Source organism: Chlorocebus sabaeus, chromosome 13 (assembly GCF_047675955.1).
Source record: "Chlorocebus sabaeus isolate Y175 chromosome 13, mChlSab1.0.hap1, whole genome shotgun sequence".
NCBI classification, from domain to species: domain Eukaryota; kingdom Metazoa; phylum Chordata; class Mammalia; order Primates; family Cercopithecidae; genus Chlorocebus; species Chlorocebus sabaeus.
This window is the reverse complement of record NC_132916.1, coordinates 61,541,475-61,563,168: the sequence shown is the minus strand read 5'-3', so window position 1 is coordinate 61,563,168 and position 21,694 is coordinate 61,541,475. Positions and strand designations below refer to the sequence as shown.

General features: G+C 41.2%; 1 protein-coding gene across 6 annotated transcripts in view; it reads left to right on the top strand.

The window, feature by feature from the left end:
- Window positions 1-21,694, top strand: part of IL20RA (interleukin 20 receptor subunit alpha) — a 45,440-nt gene that overhangs the window by 7,673 nt on the left and 16,073 nt on the right. For all 6 annotated transcript variants that reach the window (XM_008006894.3, XM_073022523.1, XM_008006891.3 and 3 more), the window contains exon 2: window positions 20,842-20,977. In XM_008006894.3, the coding sequence (XP_008005085.2) occupies window positions 20,908-20,977 (70 nt within the window). In that variant the 5' untranslated portion in view covers window positions 20,842-20,907. The remainder of the gene's footprint in view (window positions 1-20,841; window positions 20,978-21,694) is intronic.

Below are 21,694 nucleotides of genomic sequence, written 5' to 3'. Positions count from 1 at the left end.
TTTTGAGGGTAGTGATCCCTGCATTACACTTTGCACCACCAAAATGGATACCTCAATTACTATCCACTGTTCAAGCAAATGCCAACTCTACCCACAACACAGAGAAAAGGCATACTTTGTCCTGTACAGACTTGTGGAGAAGCTTTGTTTGTACTTCTTGATTTCAACATATATACATGTCTACTTTTCACCCAGCTTCCTCTCGGCTGGATAATCCAAAGTTCCATTCCATACAGCTACATTTGCATTTTGATGACGTGGGATATTTTGGCAGCTATATGCTCCTAGTTAAACCATTTGTTTACATTATCAACCCTATTTAAATGTCCTCCTTACCAACTTTGCAGGATTTTCTTTGTTTTTGTTTTTTTGCTCAACATCAATCCCCTCATCTTCACTTTCAGGAGACTCCAGCAGCTCTTAGAGCATTCATTTTTCTTTTCAATAAACATTGTGCTCATTGTTGAGGAAAGATACAAGAAAGCAACAGACACCTAGTCTGTTGGCTTCTCAAGGCTGCCATGGCAAAATGCCACAAACTGGGTGACTTAAAATAATGCAACTTTATTGCCTCAGAGTCCTGGAGCCTGGAAGTCTGAAACCAAGGTGTCAGCAGGGTGGATTCTTTCTGAAGGCTGTGAGGGAGGATCCATTCTGTGCCTCTTCGAGCTTCTGGTGGTCCTGGCAATCTTAGGCACCCCTTGGCTTGTAGACACGACACCCTGATCTGTCCCCGATCTTCACATGGCATTCTTCCTGTTTGCCTTCACGTAGTCTTCCAGAAGACTCTGTGCGTGTCCGTCCGTGTTCAGATTTCCCCTTTTATAAGGACACCAGTCATACTGCATTTCAGCCCACCCTAATGACCTCATTGTAACTTGCTCATCTCTCTGAAGACCTTATTTCTGAGTGAGATCACTTTCTGAAGTACTGAAGTTAGGATGTCAACATATTTCTTTTGGGCAACACAGTCCAACTCATCACATCTACCGTACCCTCAAAGACTTACAGAGTAGCGAGCAGGATCTGTGGGCTTGGCATCTATGGTGGAAAATAATCTGTTTTCTCAGCCACATGCAGTGGTTCCTCCTCTCCAACATGTTTCAGAGTCTGTGTCCAATGAAGGAAAACTTTTGCAGAAGGGTCAGAGCTGAAAGCCTCTGCTGAGAATGTTGAGGACCCGGATGAGGTCTCTTCTCTTGTGCTTTCCATAACTTGACCATAAGGCAGAGCTGTCAGTGGTTACCTGATAAAGACTAAAGACCTTTAAATATATCCAGCAGAGAAGGTCACTCTTCTGAGACCTCTGCCTCCCATCTTGCCTGCTTTAGGGAGCAGTTGCCCTGAGAAATCCTCTGCCTTGTTCCAACAAAGACTGTTTTCATATGTAAGGCATAACTACTCATAGTCTTCCAACCCAGCATCCCTCTCCATTTCCAGCGAACCTATCTATGTTGCAGAATGTCTATGAATTATCTACTAAATGCTCAACTTGTTATTTTTTTAAATTAACGTATCAATTTTAAGTGCAAAGTAGAATATCACATGCAGCCCATAATTTAGGGGAATGAGGTATTTGAAGTGATCAGATTTAACAAAATAGGATTACCTTAATACCCCATGCCTCCATTTTGAGTTTTCAAAAAGTTTAACTATATACCGACTCAATATAATTTCTAAATAATCCTTCGAGTGTTTTTTGTTCACTCATTCATTCAGTGTCATCCTTTTACACATATGAGGAGCTGCTCTAGGCTTCAGGGTAAAAAAGAAAACAAGGTCCCTTTCTTCATTTAGTCTTCAGAGAAATATAGACAAGTAAGTGATTGCATTAAAATATAAATGCCAGAATTGAGGACAACAGTTTCTTTAGAGGCATAGGATAACACAGCTGATCTAATAATGGTGTCAGGCAGGGCTTCCTACAGAAAGGTCCTTTCAACTGAGACTTATAAGAGTTGTTGGTTAATTAATATACATGTATGTATATGTATATATCACATCACATTCTTCTTACTCAAGGATAAAAGGTGAATCAGAAAAGAAACTTGATATCCCAGTAAATGCCTTTCTATGAATAAATGCCTTAAATACTTTTAGGAAAAACCATAGTAATTCAATCAGTAGTCATAAGTAGGTTGTCATCTGTATTATATAAAATATTTATAATTCAGTATAAATTTAGGTCTTTTTAAAAATGTGGTACATATACACCATGGAATACTATGCAGCCATAAAAACGAATGGGATCATGTCCTTTTGCAGGGACATGGATGAAGCTGGAATTCATTATCCTAAGCAAACTAACACAGGAACAGAAAACCAAATACCACATGCTCTCACTCCTTTTTTTTTTTTTTTTTTTTTTTTTTGAGATAGAGTCTCGCTCTGTCGCCCAGGCTGGAGTGCAGTGGTGCGATCTTGGCTCACTGCAACCTCCACCTCCCAGGTTCTCGCCATTCTCCTGCTTCAGCCTCCCGAGTAGCTGGGACTACAGCCGCCCCCCACGACGCCCAGCTAATTTTTTTTGTATTTTTAAAATATAAAACAAGTCCCTTGTATTAGTTTCCTATATTTTTAAAATATAACACAGGGTTTCACCATGTTAGCCAGGACGGTCTCGATCTCCTGACCTTGTGATCTGCCCACCTCCACCTCCCAAAGTGCTGGGATTACAGGCGTGAGCCACCGCAGCCGGTCCACATGTTCTTACTCTTAAGTGGGAGCTGAACAATGAGAACACATGGACACAGGAAGGGGAACAACACTCATCAGGGCCTGTGAGGGGTGCTGGGGGAGGGAGAGCATCAGGATAAATAGCTAATGCATGCGGGGCTTATTACCTAGGTGATGGGTTGATAGGTGCAGCAAACCACCGTGGCACACGTTTACCTAGGTAACAAACCTGCACATTCTGCACATGTATCCTGAAACTTAAATATAAAAAATAAAATAAATTCAGGTCTTTTAAATTTAAATATTAGCAAACAAATAAAGCTAAGTCCTGCTATCAGCATATTCCATGTATAAATTACCAAGTAGTTAATATTCCTTTTCACGTTCTTTCTTATAATACTAAAAATGAACAAACAAACAAAAACTCAGTAATAGCAAAATCCCATGGAAAGGATGATTTTTCTGAGTGGTAGTCATCTAATGGGTAGGAGTCAGGAGCTTTGTGACTGTAGGACACTGACCTCAAGATCACTGGCAGCCTCAGCAAGCCACTGTGGTCTGCGGCTCTTTGCAATACTCACCCAAACCACAGTAATCAAAAGGCACATATTATGCTGTGGCTTCTGACATAGGTACTATTTACCACTTCCTGAGTCAACCCAGTCCTTTAAGGACTCTGTTAACTTTCATGAACAAGATCAAAGGGACTGTCTCGCCAGGTCCAGTATCCAAGTTGTTTCGGGAGGTGTTCCAGTGAAACAGTGAATTGAATAGTGTCCTCTCAAAAGTAATTTCCCTACAACCTCAGAATGTGACCTTATTTGGAAGTAGAATTTTTTCAGATGTAATTAGTTCAGAATTTTGTATTGGTCCATTCTCGCCTTGCTACAAAGAAATACCTGTGACTGGGAAATTTATAAAGAAAAGAAGTTTAATTGGCACTTGGTTCTGCAGGCTACACTGGAAGCATGGTGCTGGCATCTGCTAGGCTTTTAGGGAGGCCTTAGGAAACTTACAATCATGGCAGAAGGCAGAAGGGGAGCAAGCATGTCACATGGCCTGAGCAGAAACAGGAGAGAGCAATGGTGGGGAGGTGCTACACACTTTAAACAACCAGATCTTGTGAGAACTCACTCAGTCTCAGGAGAACAGCACCAAGTGGGTGGTGCTAAACCACTAATGCCCACTTTGTGGGCATTCCATTCATGAGAAATCCACCGCCATGGTCGAATCACCTCCCACCAGGCCCTACCTCTAACATTGGGAATTTTTAATACTTCAACATGAGATTTAGGTGAGGACACATAACCAAACTATATTAGATTTCATGATGAAATCATCCCAGAATTAGGGTGGACTGGTGTCCTTGCAAGAAGAGGATGGGACTCAGAAAAGCCACATGAAGGCTGAGGTGGGCAGAGACTTGAGTGATGTTGCCATGAACACCTGGGGCCACCAGGAGCTGAAAGAGGCAAGGAAGGATTGTTCCGTAGAACCATCTGAGGGAGTGTGGCCTTGCTGACACGTTGATATCAGACATCTAGCTTCCAGAGCTGTGAGATAATGAATGTCCATTGTTTTAAGCCACCTAGTTTGTGGTACTGTTTTGGCAGCCCTGGAAACTAATACAAGGGACTTGGACTCTTCTTTGTGGACATCTCTTCATTATTGCCCTGCTTTTATCCTGACTGCTCTTCTTTTATATCTTGTGGCAAAATAATGCAGGTACCTCAAAGAGTCAATCTACTGCAAGGTCTGTTCAGCGTGTGGAAACTGTTCATTTTACTGCATTTAGTTACATAACTTTATCAAGGCATAATTCAGCCTTAAAGAGGTATGATCCTAGTCTGGGTCACCCTCAGAACAATTCACCATTCTGATAGTGTTTTTGATGGCTACTGAACACTTCCATCTTCCTAGTGTGTGACTGGGAAGTCTGAGATTCCAGTTGAGATCACACCATCAATCTCATTTGCCTCCAAATTCCAAGCAACAATCAGCAGAAGTAAATACTGTTCATTATTTTCTTGAAAGTTAAAAGAAATGCAACATTGAAATTACTGTACACAAATGCTTCCACCAAAACAGAAAGTGGGAACTTGGAGCCAGGATCTCAGGGCCACGTGGAAAGAATAGCAATTGGGAAGTCAGAGGATAGAAGTTCAGCCCCTCCTCATCCACTGCCCTCTGTGGGCAAGTCACTTACCTTGAATGGGCTTTAGTTTTCTCATCTATGAAAGAGTAGGTTCCATGATTTCTGAGGCCTAGAGATGACCACTGCCTGGGCAGTACCAGGCCATCACTTCACCTGCCTTGTGCCCTCCACCTGCCTGAGGGAACCTGCCCTGTCATTCTGTCCTTGGGGCTGGCCTCTGTACCCTGGTTCCCACTAGCTCTCTCCTGCCACTGAGACTGGCCCCTGCCTAACACTCCATATTTCTTACATTTCCCCCAAGAGGCTCCCCACATTACCACCTACGCAACAACACAACAATCTTTTTTCTCTCCACAGAGCTTATTCTAATTCATTCCTAGTGGATTCCATACTGGATTTCTTTCCTTTTTTTGAGACAGAATCTTGCTCTGTTGCCCAGACTGGAGTGCAGTGGCACGATCTTGGCTCACTACAACCTCTGCCTTCCAGGTTCAAGTGATTCTCATGACACAGCCTCCCAAGTAGCTGGGATTGCAGGTGCATGCGCTGCCACATCCGGATAATTTTTGTATTTTTAGTAGAGGTGGGGTTTTGCCATGTTGGCCAGGCCGGTCTAGAACTCTCAGCCTTAAGTGATCTTCCCACCTCTGCCTCCCAAAATGTTGTGACTACAGGCATGAGCCAACACACCCAGCCTCATACAGGATAATTATCCTCTTTCATTTTTTTTTTTTTTTTTTTTTTCTTGAGATGGAGTCTCGCTCTGTCTCCCAGGCTGGAGTGCAGTGGCCGGATCTCAGCTCACTGCAAGCTCCGCCTCCTGGGTCCACGCCATTCTCCTGCCTCAGCCTCCCGAGTAGCTGGGACTACAGGGGCCCGCCACCTTGCCCAGCTAGTTTTTTTTTTTTTTTTTTTTGTATTTTTTAGTAGAGACGGGGTTTCACCGTGTTAGCCAGGATGGTCTGGATCTCCTGACCTCGTGATTCGCCCGTCTCGGCCTCCCAAAGTGCTGGGATTACAGGCTTGAGCCACCGCGCCCGGCCCTCTTTCATTTTCTTGATCACAACCTGATACAGGATTATACGAAGGACATAGTTCTAGACAGTGAAGCATCGCTTGATGATGGGGATACCTTCTCAGAAGTGTGTCCTTAGGTGATTTCATCCTTGTGCAAACATCATAGAATGTACTTACCCAAACCTAAATGAAATAGCCTACCACTACACACCTAGGATATATGGCATAGTCAATTGCTCCTAGGTTACCAAGCTGTACTGCATGCTACTGTACCGAATACTGTAGGCATTTGTAACACAATGGTAAGTATTTGTGTATCTAAAAATACATACACATCTTATATATACATCATCTTATGGGACCAGCATCACCAAACGTCGTTATGCAGCGCATGACATATTTCTGAAGTGTACACCAGTGGTTTAAGTTGATCTTTGAGCTAGCAGTGCAGTTAACCAGCTACACCCAGCTGTGCATTGTATCATCCAGCGCCCCAGCGACAGCACTGTTTGTTAATTTATTGTGGCTGTTATGGGATGAAAGGTAACTTGTGCAGGAAGGGTATCCAGCATAGGCGAGTGAATTGGATGCGCCTGAAGGAAATGGGCTGTTTTAAGTCTTTTGATGTCCACTGCCATTGGCCTGCCATTTGCCTGCTTTCCACTGATAAGTAATTCGTGGCAATGTTTATTACTGATAATAATGGCAGTTATTCATATAATAACAATAGTTATTGTTAATGGTAAAGAACACTAAATATTTACAATAAATAGTAACTGTTGAGATGTGTGGCTGGGAGGAAATAAGTATAAAAGGTGAGAATGGGTACATAATAGTGGAGGAGGTGAAGGGGAGATGATGCTGAAAGCATACTCCAGAGATGTCCAAGGAGTATTTGAATCATCCCTGTACTCATCCACTGGGCAAATTGAAAAGTTACTATGTCTGAGTATTGGGAAACTTTCTTTTTTTTTTTTCATTTTTAACCTTTCAAAAAGAAAAAGAACCAACTCTTGGGGTTAATCAATAAACTAACATTATTTTCACCGCCTTTCTCAAATGATTGGTTAAGATTAAATCATTTGAGAAAGGCAACAAAAGTAATGTTAGTTATTGTCTTGTCCCACTGTTCCTTTTTCTTTACTCTTTCTGTCCTTCCTAAGGACAATGTCACATGTGAAAGTATAAATTAAATACATAAATATAAAACTTTGGGAAAGCTGATGATAGGAACATGTGGTCTTTATAAGTAAAGGAGGCACCCAGAAGTGTGTGTCATGAGGGAAAAGAGTTACACTGTATTTCATACCATTAATCTTATTTATTCTTTGCCAAATAGCCTTGCTGTTGGTTTTCAGCTTACTGAAGTACTTACTGATACATGCATTGAAAACTGGCGGCTGAGCATGGTGGCTCACGGCTGTCATCCCAGCACTTTGGGTGGCTGAGGTAGGAGGATCGCTTGAGCCCAAAAGTTTGAGACTAGCTTGGGCAACATTAGTGAGACCCCATTTCTACAAAACAGTGTTTTAAAACTTAGCCAGGCATGGTGGCATGCAGCTGTAGTCCCAGTTACTCAGGAGACTGAGGAGGCAGGATCACTTGAGCCCAGGATTTTGAGGCTGCAGTGAGCTGTGATCACGCCACTGCACTCCGGCCTGGGTGATAGAGTCAGACCTTGTCTCAAAAAAAAAAAAAAAAGATCACAAACTGCTGACATTTTCCACCATAATTCTTTGATGAAAACAAAAGAATCTCTATTTTCCTCCCTTTCTCTAATGCTCTTTTGACCATCATTTACCATTTAATCATTTCTGCCTCTTTTTTTTTTTACTTTTTCTATTATTTTTTTCTTACACTTTTATCTTGTTGACTTTCCTCCTGAAAATTTCAAGTCATGAAGATATTAATGGAAGAGCTGCATTGCCTCTAGGAGGATAAAAAGGAGTACGAGTGTTGAAAATGAGTTGAGGAATAAAGTGTCGATATTTAAGAAATAGTTATTGATTGAACTTGGAGTTTCCAACAGCTATTCTTTTCAGTACTTTAGTGGTCCTGAACAGTTTGTCTTTGACCTTGTTCTTTCTTTTATATTTTCCCTTCTGAGGCATATTACCAAGTAGTAAAGATTCCAACCCACATTTGAATCTACTTTTCCAGTTACTATGATGATCATTACTACCAATTGAGACGCTTTAGAGATTATAACATGTGAAGAACATTAGGTACTCACTCTCAGAAAGTTTATTTTATTTATTTATTTTGTTTTATTTTATTTTATTTTGAGATGGATTCTCGCTCTGTTGCCCAGGCAGGAGTGCAGTGGGGTGAACTCAGCTCTCTACAACCTTCACCTCCCAGTTTCAGGCAATTCTCCTGTCTCAGCCTCTCGAGTAGCTGAGACTACAGTTGCACACCACTATGCCCGGCTAATTTTGTATTATTAATAGAGATGGAGTTTCATCCTATTGGTCAGGCTGATCTCGAACTCCTGACCTCAGGTGATCCACCCACCTTGGCCTCCCAAAGCACTGGGATTACAGGTGCAAGCCACCGTGCCTGGCCCAAAAAGTTTATTTTCTAAAAGGTAAGGGAAGAGCTTTATATAATCTAAGAGATGACATAAAGTAGTGGGACTGGTTTTCTAACAATGGGGCTGGCTTATACAAATTAATAATAGTCATTATGGGAGGCTACACACAAAAATCTCACAACAATGAATTTCATAAGCTCCCTTTTCTCAGTTGCAGGTACAGCCTGGCACACACTGATCAGAATATTCCATTGAGTGGCAAACTTTCAACTTGGGGGAATGAATTTTATTTTTGAAAGCATTCAAAGCCGCTTTCCACAAGTTTGGGTGATCAAGCTGGGTAATGCTATATTGAGCAAAAGCAAGATGTAACTATTAAAAAAATGAGATTGAATTTTTTTGCATGTTTCTAAGCTACCTCTAAAGATGATTGTAGCTGAAAGGAAGCATCCCTCAAATGCCATGACCTAAGAAGTATCATGAGAATAATCATAAACCCTCCCAAGTAAATGACTTTGAAGGTACACACTCTCTTTAATGGGTAAACTTCAATAGATTTATTTTTTTAAATAGTCTCTATGTTAAAGTCTTACTTGCTGTGAAGCACCAACAGCAAAATACTAAAAAAACATGTTTAAGCACTTAGATTTACTTATGGAGGTGTGGCCATAAAGAAATGATACCAATTTTTCTGTATGACTTATGTATTGCTCATCCATATAAATGTGCAGGTACCTGGCAGAGAAAGTATATATTGATGGTTGTGCCCCAGACTCAGAAAATATCTCCTCCATGAGAGCAAGGCCTTTTGTCAATTTCTTTTTTCTTTTTTTCTTTGAGATGGAGTCTTACTGTCACCCAGGCTGGAGTGCAGTGGCGCAATCTCAGCCCACTGCAACCTGTCTCCCGGGTTCAAGCAATTCGCCTACCTCAGCCTCCCAAGTATCTGGGACTACAGGGGCACGCCACCATGCCCAGCTAATTTTTGTAATTTTAATAGGGACGGGGTTTCACCATGCTGGCCAGGCTGGTCTTAAACTCCTGACCTCAGGTGATCCAACCACCTCGGCCTCCCAGAGTGCTAGGATTACAGGTGTGAGCCACTGCACCCAGCCCTTCTGTCTATTTCTGTCCTCAACTGTACCCCCGTGCCTATCATAGATTCTACTTCTAGCCCATAGTAGGTGCCAGTAACTATTTGTCACATGAATATAACTGAACAGTTCCACCAGGAAAAGCTTAAAAGAATAATACTCGAGTTTACCTCATTGACTTTCTTATATCTGTCCTTAGAAGCTACAGTCTAATATGCAAAATTGATCATGGTCATATAATCTTTTCTTCCCACAACACTGTACTTGGGAGCATTTCCCACTCACCTAAAGGTAAGTATCCCAGGGGAGAGCCCTGTCTTGGCCAGCACACTTGGGCCTGAGCATCCACCAAATGGCTGAAAAACCATGGGCAGTCATTCAACCTCCCTGGGCCTCTCTCCACTAAGCTCTAAAATGAGGATAGGAACTTTGGAGGACAATACTGAGCGAATAATTATTGAGCTCTTTCTTTGTGCCAGACACTGTTCCAGGAGCTCTATGTGAAGAATCTTAATCATTGCAACAAGCCTAACAGGCAGATAGTACTGTTCCATTTTCCAAATGGAGAAATAGAGGCACAGAGGTTAAGTAACTGGCTTGAGGGCACATAGCTGGTAAGACATAGAGCATGGAGTAGGCTCCAGTGTGACTCTAGAACTTTTGTTCTGGAATCTCTCCCTGAGCTACTCACATAAACAATGACTAGAAACCACTGGGTTAGGGCAGTTGGCAGTACCCTGTAAGAATGGACAGTATTATTACAGAGAAAACTGAGGCAGTGCACTGTTCCAGCAATTAGTCAGAGAAATAATAGAGAGGTGATGGTTAGGGGAAGAAAATCAAGTGCAAAGGAACTAATCATGCTCTGTCCTTTATAGAAGACAGTTGTGCAACTTTTTTCTCTGGTAGGTACTCATTGAATCATATTTTAAGTGCTGTTTAGAAGACTGACTTTTCAGCTGGGCGCAGTGGCTCACGCCTGTAATCCCAGCACTTTGGGAGGCCAAGGCAGGTGGACCACCTGAGATCAAGAGTTTGAGGCCAGCCTGGCCAACATGGTGAAACCCCGTCTGTACTAAAAATACAAAAATTAACTGGTCATGGTGGCAGGCGCTTGTAATCCCAGCTACTTAGGAGGCTGAGGCAGGAGAATCGCTTGAACCCAGGAGGCGGAGGTTGCAGCGAGCCAAAATCACGCCACTGCACTCCAGCCTGGGCAACAAGAATGACACTCCAGGCCGGGCGTGGTGGCTCAAGCCTGTAATCCCAGCACTTTGGGAGGCCGAGACGGGCAGATCACAAGGTCAGGAGATCGAGACCATCCTGGCTAACACGGTGAAACCCCGTCTCTACTAAAAAATACAAAAAACTAGCCGGGTGAGGTGGCAGGCACCTGTAGTCCCAGCTACTCGGGAGGCTGAGGCAGGAGAATGGTGCAAACCCGGGAGGCGGAGCTTGCAGTGAGCTGAGATCCGGCCACTGCACTCCAGCCTGGGCGACAGAGCGAGACTCCGTCTCAAAAAAAAAAAAAAAAAAAAAAAAAGAATGACACTCCATCTCAGAAAAAAAAGAAGACTTACTTTTTGAGGGAACTTCATATATAATTAGGAAGAAGAAGGGAGATCAATTAATATTTTTCAAGAGAAAGGGTTTGTAACTTGGGACAGAAGAAAACCTGCCTTTCCTTTCAGCATGATGAAATTAAAACAATGCTTAAGGTAATCTATGTGAAGGCAGTCATACCTGTTTTGCTCTTTGGTGGTTAGAATGTCATTGTTTACAACATCCGCTTTCTGAAATTAGTCAATCATCCTCTGGTGTTTTTGTACTGCCTTTTAACCTTGTTCCCACAGTAGAAAACTCACTTTGGGTGGAAATTTTTTTCCCCAACAAGCCTATGAAGCTATTTTCCTATTTAAAAATACACATAAAATATGTAGCAACCACTTCCATGCCATGGGTTCCTGTGTCTTCATTAAAACGCAGCTGTTGGGTATCTTCTGATTGTGCAGTCCTGTGTGTAATGTAAGCTTACCAAGGTGATTTCAAGCTACACAGATTTGGTGGTTCAAGCTGTTCCACTTCAATTCCATGCTCATGTGAATCTAGGATCTGCCATGATTTGCGTCAGCCCCAAGGGTTCCTGGTCAGTTCATTTCCAAAGCATTTATTTGCCAGACACTGAGAATACCAAGACCTTATAAGACCTGGTGTCCAGTGTCCAACAGATCAGAGCCTCTGATTCCTTCACAGCTTCAGCTTTAGAAGGCTAAAGGGGTTCGGACATCTGGGGACCTTCTCTGAGCAAGGTTGAGCAGGGCTTCTGCAATGCTAGGGCTGCCCCAGTTGGTCATAAGCTTCAGAAACTTGAACGGTCGCCAAGGGGAGTCTCCAGAAGTGATCACATTTGGCTGTCCGGTCTCTTGCAATTTGTTTGCTTTCTGTACTGGTTAATGAAGGTGATGGCCATAATGGGAAAGTCTAAATGCCTCAGCCACAAAAGAGGGAGGTTGGGTTAACCACAGAGGCTGATTACCCTGACTCTTTGTGAGTTCGCCCTGAGAGCCTTACCACTTCTAACTGGTGTTCATCAGGCACTCATCTATGCATAGGCTTTTCCTTGAGTACAACAAAAAAGAAGTAACTTTTACTGTGAGACACATAATTAAAACTGTAACATACTTAGATGGCAACCCTGGTATTCACTTTGAGGCCATTAGGAAAAGGTCACAAACCATTTTGCTATATTTACAGACCTGTATTCAAGGTAATTCTTAGAATCAATGTAGCAGCCACATTTTATAAAACTCCACTAATGATAAATTTACCCATTTAGATCTATCTTAGTAATCCATTATCTTCCTACTGGAAGGACCTAAGAGCAAACAGAGGACTTTTTCCTTTGGTGCTAGAGCATAAATGAAGCTGGGCTACAAGAATTTCCCAAAGGCCAAATGCATTAGTTCATTCCAGCTGCTAGAACAGAATGTGATAGATTAAGTGACTTATAAACAACAGTTTATTTCTCACACTTCTGAGGCTGGGAAGTTCAAGATCAAGGCAGATTTGTTGGACGGGGAGGGCCCACTTCCTGGTTTATAGATGGTCGTCTTCTCACTATGTCCTCACATGTTGGAGGGGAGAGGGACCTCTCTGGGGTCTCTTTTATAAGGGCACTAATCCCACTCATGAGGGCTCTGCCCTGACGACCTAATCACCTCCCGAAGGCCCCACCTCTAAACACCGTACATTGGGTGTTAGGATTTAACCTGTGAATTTTTTGGTGGGGAGGAGGAACACACACGTTCTATTTATGGTGCCAAGGCATAATATAATAAAAGGGAAATAAACACTGAGAGGGGACACAAATCTCGATGTGGCTTACAAGCTACAGGAAATCAATCATTACCTCGAAGTTCATTAAGTGGATAGTTCCTTGCCAACTCCTCACAGCTTTGTGAAGGCAGAGGCCATCTTTACACCCACAACTCAAAGGCGCATCCTCACATATCCTTCCATCGTTCAAAGCTCAAAGGGAGTCCAGAGCTGATGCCCCTTCCCTCAGTCTTCTGAGTTCTGCTTCCCCTGGAAAGATCAGTCTCCTGCCCAGATGTCTGTAGTCAGGATTGCTCACTTTAGCGGAGACCACACATCCCCTACACATCACAGCACAATCATGTCATTAAAATAGCACAAGCCAATATTTATTCAATGATGCACACCTGGAAGACCAAGGGGTCTCTTATTTCCAAAAGAATACTGGAGGCAGAAGGGACCTAAACTGTAAAGGTGTGAATAAACAGGGTAGGTTCGGGTATTGAAGGTATTTTCATGTGGCTGGTGAACACGGTGCATTTGGCAGAATTGCAAAAGGAGACATTGGACCCGCCCATCTGAAGAATCTGTGTACCAAACCAAAGTCATGACGGTCTGGCACTCCCCAAACATAAAACTATGTGCACCGATCCAATGGCTTTATAATTTGGGATGTGAAATCTCAGATATCTCAGAGAATCAGAGCCGTGCTTCCAGACCATAAATCTATTTGTTAAAGTGCATTTGTCACCCATCAATTGGCCCACATTTCCTGATAGCAATGTGGGTGTGACATGTTTTCACTTTGGTGTTGATTCAGTGATCTTATCAGTACTAGCAGGTTAGAAAATTGATTTATCTCCATTGAAATGTTTATTCAGGAATGTCTTTCGTCATGCTTTTCAAACTTGAAAAAAACACAGTGCCTAAAAACTTTTGCAAATTTTTTTAAACAAAAGAGAATACTAGTTATCACATTTATTTCTTTTTTAAATGTACTGTTTCTTTACCTTTAAAAAAAAAGTGCCAACTCTGTTTTGTTTTGTTTTTAGATAGAGTCTCACTCTGTCATCCAAGCTGGAGTGCAGTGATGCGATCTTAGCTTACTGCAACCTCCACCTCCTGTGTTCAAGCAATTTTCCTGCGTCAGCCTCCCGAGTAGCTGGGATTACAGGTGCCTGCCACCGTATCTGGCTAGTTTTTGTATTTTTAGTAGAGACAATGTTTCACCATGTTGGCCAAACTGGTCTCGAACTCCTGACCTTAAGTGATCTGCCTGCCTTGGCTTTCCTAAGTGCTGGGATTAGAGGTGTGAGCCCGTGCACCTGGTGAGCCCACGCACTTGCCTAATTCTGTTTTTTATGACTCCTTTGCATCATCAAAATAGATAAAAGCATGAGTATTCCTTGCTAGATCTTCATCTGTTAATTTTACTTTCACAGCACAGCCACTCTCTTCCTAATGGGACCCATGCAGTTCTACATCAGCAGCAGGTCCCACTTCTAGTTTGAAACTTGAGCTCCAAGCTTCCCACGCATCTCCCTCTCCACAGCCTGCATCTTGGTGCACACTGGGGCTACTGCAGTTATGGTCTCACTAGCTTCTCCCTTCTCCTCTTGTTCCATCCAGTCTTTTCTCCCTTCAGGAGTGTAGTGATCCATTTGAAATATAAATAGGTTTATATTTTCCCCTGCTGCCAAGGATTCAGTACTTTCCCATGAATTTCAAATATAATCCAGACTTTTTCCCAGGGTTTAGAGAGATGAGGGATCTAGCTCTTTTGTACTCAGATTTCATCTTGGCCATTGTCCTCTTCATCAGCTTTCCAAATTGATCTTTTGACAGTTCCAAAGACACTGTCTTTTTGGATAGGCCCTTTCCCATCTCAGGGGTCTCTGCCTAGAACACTGCCCTCTCATCCCACAGCTGACTCCTAAGGCCTTGTTTAAATAGGTTCTGTGACCCACCACTCCAGCCTTATTCCCTTTCTTAGTCTGATCACCAATTTATTATGTATATATTTGTTTTTGTTTTTTACTTTTTAATGGTGTCTGTCTTCCTACTGCCCTGGAAGCTCTGCAAGGGCAGGAACTTACCTGTCTATTCACCATAAGATATCCACATGGTAGGCACTGTGTTAATATTCAAGGGCTGCCATGGCAAAGTAGCACCAGGTTGCTTAAAACAACACAATTCATTCTCTCACAGTTTTGGAAGCTAGAAGTCAAAATCAAGGTGTTGGCAGCACCACACTCCTTCTGAAGACTAGAGGAGCCTCCTTCCTTGCTTCTTCCAACTCCTGGTGGTCCCAGGCATTTCTTGGCTTGTGGGTGCATCATTCCAGTCCTTCAACTTCACATGGCATTCTCCTTGTGTCTCTGTGTCTTCCCATGGCTGTCTTCTTATAAGGATATCTGTTATAGTGGATCAGGAGCCCACCTGACTTCAGTGTGATCTCATGTTAACTATATCTGCAACAACTCTATTTACAAATAGGTCACATTCTGAAGTACTCAGAGGTTAGAACTTTAATATATCTTTTATTTGTATTTATTTGTTTTTGCAAGAGAGAGACACAATTCAACCCGTAAGAGTACCCAATAAATATGAGTTGAATGAGTGAATAAGATGAGTCTCGAACTGGTGTTTCTCATCAATACAGATAGGATTGACTATAGTATGATTTATATGGGAGACAAATGGCTAAAGTCCAAGGCCAAGGTGAAATATATGTATCCACAACTATAAATTTGACTGTGGTTTCAAATGAATAGAAATCCTGTTCTCGGCAACTAAACATAAACCAGAGTAGAGTCCAACACAGTTTTCTAGGAATCCCTACCTTTGTGGTCACCATATCATCTGAAGAATGTGTCAAAAAAGGAGTTTCTGCTTGCCATTCCCTCAGACCAGATAAGGGAGTACATATTCTGGCAGGAAAAGGAAAGGACCTCCTACAACAAAATGTGGTGGGATCCCAAAAAACTTTGCTGAACAGATTAGTATCTAACATTTTTAAATTCCCAAATTATTTGATGTATTAATATCATAGATTAATACATGTTTTCTCATCAGCCTTTTCTTGTCTTTAAATTCTGTTTAAATTCTACTTGGTTTACAACGCTGGCATGTGAGTGAGGAGGTTAAGAGTGTGGGTTCTGAACCCCGCTCCTGCACTTACTAGCTGTGTGAATTTGTGGCAACTTACTAAACTCTGTGCCTCAGTTTCCTCATCTGTATAATAGAGATGATAACAATAGTACTTACCATAGAGGAGTTATGGAAACCGAATGAGTTGGTTTGTATAAAGCACATAAACCATGCTGGCTGTGTGGTAAGGATTTAGTAAGTGTTAGCGACTATTTTTATTATATGCCAACCAACTTGCTCGTATCGACTAAATACGTTATCACATATAAAGGCTTTCACAATATTTATTATTATTATTATTAAAACAGAGCCTCTTAGCCTGTTATAAGTGGATCCCACTTTCAACATTTTATTTTTTGAGACAGAGTCTCGCTCTGTTGCCCAGGCTGGAGTGCAGTGGCTCACTGCAACCTCTGCCTTCCTGGTTCAAGTGATTCTTCTGCCTCAACCTCCCAAGTAGCTGGGACTACAGGTGCCCACCACCATGCCGGCTAATTTTTGTTTCTTATTTTCTTTGGTAGAAACAGGGTTTCACCATGTTGCCCAGGCTGGTCTCGAACTCCTGACCTCAAGTGCTCTACCTGCCTTGGCCTCCCAAAGTGCTGGTGTTACAGGCGTGAAATACCATGCCTGGCCACAACATTATTTTTAATAATACTCAAATGTATGATACCATTTCCAGGTGAAACCAGAACTAATCCAAAGGAACAAGCAGTCCATGTGAGAGAATTCTTTTAACTCCTCTTTGCAGAAAAGTCAAACCCCTCTGTAGTAAGAACCATCTATTTCCATTGATCAAAGACAAACTATTAAAAATCCATCATTAACAAAATACTACTAATCCACAGCAATTTATAAACATCCATTTCTGAAAATAAAAGTAGACAAGCAGGGAGACAAGATGCGCTTTGCCTGATCTAAGGAAAGGTGACTAACATGGCTTAATTTGCTCTGATTTAAGGGAAAAAAAAAGGTTTCAAAACCAGCAGACCATGTCATAACAAGGAATATTTTGTGTCCTGGAGAGATTTAGAGATGGGCTGATATCAAGACATTACCTACTTTTCTTATGATAGGTCTGCCCCTGAATAATAGTTTGATTTATTGACAAGAGGATGATCCAAAACTGATAACATTTTCTGCCTCTGCCATCGGAAAGATAATGTCAATCCAAAGGAAGAACCTGCAGGGCTAAAAGCTGTAGTATTTCTCCCCAGATACAGTGTATAAAATATAACATTCATTTTTAAGTGGATTTCTGTTAAAGGTGTTTATTACTCTGAAACCTTGTCAGTGTATTTGCAATGAGCTTAACTAAGCATTTGGGTTTTTAAAAAAATTTCAAAAAGTTTTTACTGTCATCTTCACTTGCTATTAAAAAGATAGTAAGTTTCTGGTCTTCTCCTTGGGTAGTTTTTAATTTTCTTCATAAACATAAAATCGAACTATTAGAAAGAATATTTCTCAAAATTGTTAAGGCAAGAGTCATTTAGTAAATTATTGGGAATGGAGGGGGGGGGTTTTCAGTGATTTGTCTGTCTTAGATGCTTTCACTTTTAGAATCGTTGTTGTATTCATTCTCTACTGTTAGGTAACAAATTACCTTACACTTAATAGCTTTAAGCAACAAATATTATCTCACATATTTTTTGAGAGTCAGGATTCCAGTAATGGTTTAGCCAAGTGGTTCTGGCTGAAGGTCTTTCAAAACAGTATAGTCAAGAGGCAAGCTGGGGCTGCAGGCATCTGAAGGCTGGACTGGGGTCAGAGGATCCACTGCTAAGATCACTAAGGTTCCTCTTGGCAGGAGGCTTCACTCAGTTCTTCAGCAGCTTTGGGAAGCCTCAGTTACTTTGCCACATGGGCCTCCATGGGGCCACTCACAACAAGGCAGCTGGTGTTGCCCATGCAAACGATCCAAGGCAAAGGAAACAAGATAGAAGCTACGGTATCTTTTATCACCTAATCTCAGAAGTGTCTTTTGTCCTGGCGTTTGTCATATTTTATTGGACACACAGACCAACCCAAGCACAATGTGGGAGAGAACAATACAGCCTGTGAATGCCAGGAGGAAGGGATTATTGGAGGCCAGCTACCACAGTCATGGTGATAGAAATGATTTACTCATAATGTAGACGTGCAGAAGAGGCGTACATAGTCCACGGCATTTATAATGAAATATATTCTCAAAGAATAGAATGGCATAAGAACATTATTTTTTTAATGTTATTATTGTCACATTATTGATTCTGTTGGTTTAATATTACCAGAGTTTGCTAACATTTCAACAATTGGCATAGCATTTGTGAAGGACCATTTAGACAATTACAAAGCATTAATCAAAATGTCTACTGAATCAGTGAACATTAATTATTGACAGCACATTCCAGAGTATAGTTTATTTCAGAAGAGAAAAATTGCTTTGTTTCCTTATGACAGCAACCAAAAAAACTAAATTAAAATAAAATTGCCTATTCCTTTTACTCCAAGTTATTTCTCAAAACTTTTTTGGGTATGTTTTAGGCATCTTGAGAGTTCCGTCATTTGTTCACTCACATTAAAAAACAAATAGGGCCGGGCGCAGTAGCTCACATCTGTAATCCCAGCACTTTGGGAGGCCGAGATGGCAGGATCACCTGAGGTCAGGAGCTGGAAACCAGCCGGGCCAACATGGCAAAACCCCGACTCTACTATAAATACAAAAAAAAATTAGCCAGGCATGGTGGTGGGTGCCTGTAATCCCAACTACTTTGGAGGCTGAGGCAAGAGAATCATTTGAACCTGGGAAGTGGAGGTTGCAGTGAGCTGAGATCATGCCACTGCACTCCAGCATGGGCGATAGAGTGAGACTCTGTCTCAAAAAAAAAAAAGACAAATAGAATACAGTGTTGTAGAAGATAAAGATTTGTATAGATTGAAACTTGAGATGATATGCCTGGACTATACTATCTAAGATAACTTCCGTGTTCTATCTCCAAACTCGTGTTGCCACAAACCAAAATACTCTATTTCCTTGTCTGCTCTATAAAGCCATGTTTTGACAATGTCTTTCACCACTGATGTTACAATGCACAGTCTATTTTATTTTTTATAAAGAGATGGTAACCACTCTTCATGTGTTAGGGCCATCTAAAAATGCAGGCCACAGCATTTTAGATCTGGAAAGATCCTTGGAAATTTTTATGTTAAATGGGTTCCGCATTTTTGAAGAGCTGAGAAGTGTTATACTCAGTGTGCTGCCTCCCCATGTTCTGTTTTGTCTTCAAAAATCTGATTAAAATTGAGAATCTGGTAAACCTAGTAGTACCATAAAGCAGTATTAAATCATTGATAAATATTCACTCTATGTAATCTCCAGAAAATACCAACACCACTTGCTATGCAATGGTTCCAAAGAATTACAAGAAGATGTTAGGCAGGCTATGTCCTTTTGAGATTCCCCTACCCCTACCACACACACACACACACACACACACACACACACACACACACACGGCAGTGGTCAATTGATTGTGCTTCTCTGTAACTTTTTTCGTAAAAGTAAAACTAAAAAATTTTTTTATGAGCAAAGTTAAAAGTAGGAGTCATTATAATTATAGCACAAGCATACCTACTCTCAGCCATCTTTACACTAAAGAGCTAATTTTGCTTAGAATCAGGGTGATCCTACAAAGTTTAATTCTAAAGTAAATAATTTTTCTTTTCATTTGGCTTGCAAAATAACAGTACATTGTATAGAACTAATCTTAACCAAGGATTACCTCACACATAATTCCTTTCTCTGACGTTAGTCCCAGCTACTTTACTCAAGAATTATGATACTTAGCCAAGATTGGACCTGCCATCAGTGACTGAACTAAATTTTATTTCCTAAGTTTGATTTGCAGTGTTAATATTTTGTATTTTTCAAGTTCATTGATTGACTAGAATGTGCATATTTGTGACAGGATTAGTTCTTCATAAAACCTGATTGGTTATCACTCTGTGCTTTGTGATCTTTCCAATATTTTGAATTAATATTTTGAATCCTACATATTACCATTGAATTTTTTCATTTACTTTAATTCAAGGATTATCTTTGCTTTATTTTACAAGAAAGTAGCATCTGCTTTCCTTTTCCAAGTTTTTAGTAGTTTCTCAATTCTTTACCATTTCTCCACAAGGATTTCTATAAATTAATCCTTTAGGATACAGTTTTTCTTAGGGTGCACCTATGTGAACATATCAGTGTTTATTTAAATAAATTGTCTTATTTCATTGGTTCCTTTTCTAATTATTGCTTTACTATATTCTTTAGTAAAGGCAGTCCCAATTCTAACCTTTGAAACTCTGGCCTCTCGGGGTCACCTACTCTAAATTTTATTTTAACATTTAATAAAGAGATTGTTTTAGTTCTCTGTAGTGCATAACAAACTATCCCCAAAACTTAGTGGTTTAAAACAATCATTTTATTATTTCTTAAAATTCTGGGGATTAACTGGGGCTCTGCCAGATGATTCTTCTGCTGGTTTCATGCGAGGTCTCTCATGCAGCTTCAGTCTGTGACAGAAGGGGCTAGAATGACCACAGTGACTTCATTGTGGACTCTTAATTGGAAGGCTGGGCTCAGCTGGGACACCAGGACAACTGAGCCTCTCTTCGTGCAATCTCTCAGCATGGTCTCTCCAGTAAGTTAGCTGTTATTTTACATAGCAACTCGGGAATTTTTTTTGGAAAGCAAAAGTCCTGGCTTAGTCCCAGAGCCACCTCTGCCACATTCTCTTTTGCATTTGAGAGATGTTACACAGGGCATGCGTACTGGAAGGCCATATCGGGGGCCATCTCTGGAGACTAGCTACTACAGGAATCATGTTTTCCTTTTCTGCCACTAAGACCTCAATTCCTTTCTGCTCCTTTTTCAGTTCCCTGTGTCTCTGGTGGTTTGCCTAAACCTGCAAACATCACCTTCTTATCCATCAACATGAAGAATGTCCTACAATGGAATCCACCAGAGTGTCTTCAAAGAGTTAAAGTTACTTACACTGTGCAGTATTTCATGTAAGTTTCTTCTTTTCCTTTTGGCTAGCTTACAAACACAAGACTCCGACTCCTGTGAATTATGCAAAGATAAACTCTCTGCGGTATTAAATGTGTTTGAAAAAGAGAAAAGTTTTAGATATTTCAGGTTAAATTTTCTTGATGTTTTGTAAGATTAAATTAGAAAACAGTTTCTTCATGGAGACAGAGGCATTGGGAGGCTCAGGCAAGGCGAAGTTATTTAGACAGAAAAGAAGTTGGTCAAAACATTATTAGGTGGCTGAGCAAACAAGGCAGTCCATCATCTCTGAATTTTCTAAGCTGTTTGGAATTACAGGCATCCTTAGACTCCTTGAAACCACATGCACATTTTGTGCGATCAGCTGTTGCACTTAAAGATAGCAGTGAATAGACATTTCATCTGGCCCTCAAAACTCATTGCAAGCAGGAAAGAATGCAAAACAGGTAGTCAATGTCCATCTTCAGAGAAACAAAGGAAATGGCCACAACCCTAACCACAAACTAGGAACCATCCAAGCCAAATCCTGTGGTATCCAAAGAAAAACAGCTACAGAAACTGAAAGCAAACCTATACCTTCACACCTCCAATCACAGGAAATGATTTCACAAAATAAGTGTCACAGTACCAAGAGCGCACCTAACAATCTGAGAGCGTGGAAATCTAAGGATCGCCACCACCAGAAATTAAGGAAATGTCCCCGTGGAGCCCCAGTTGGG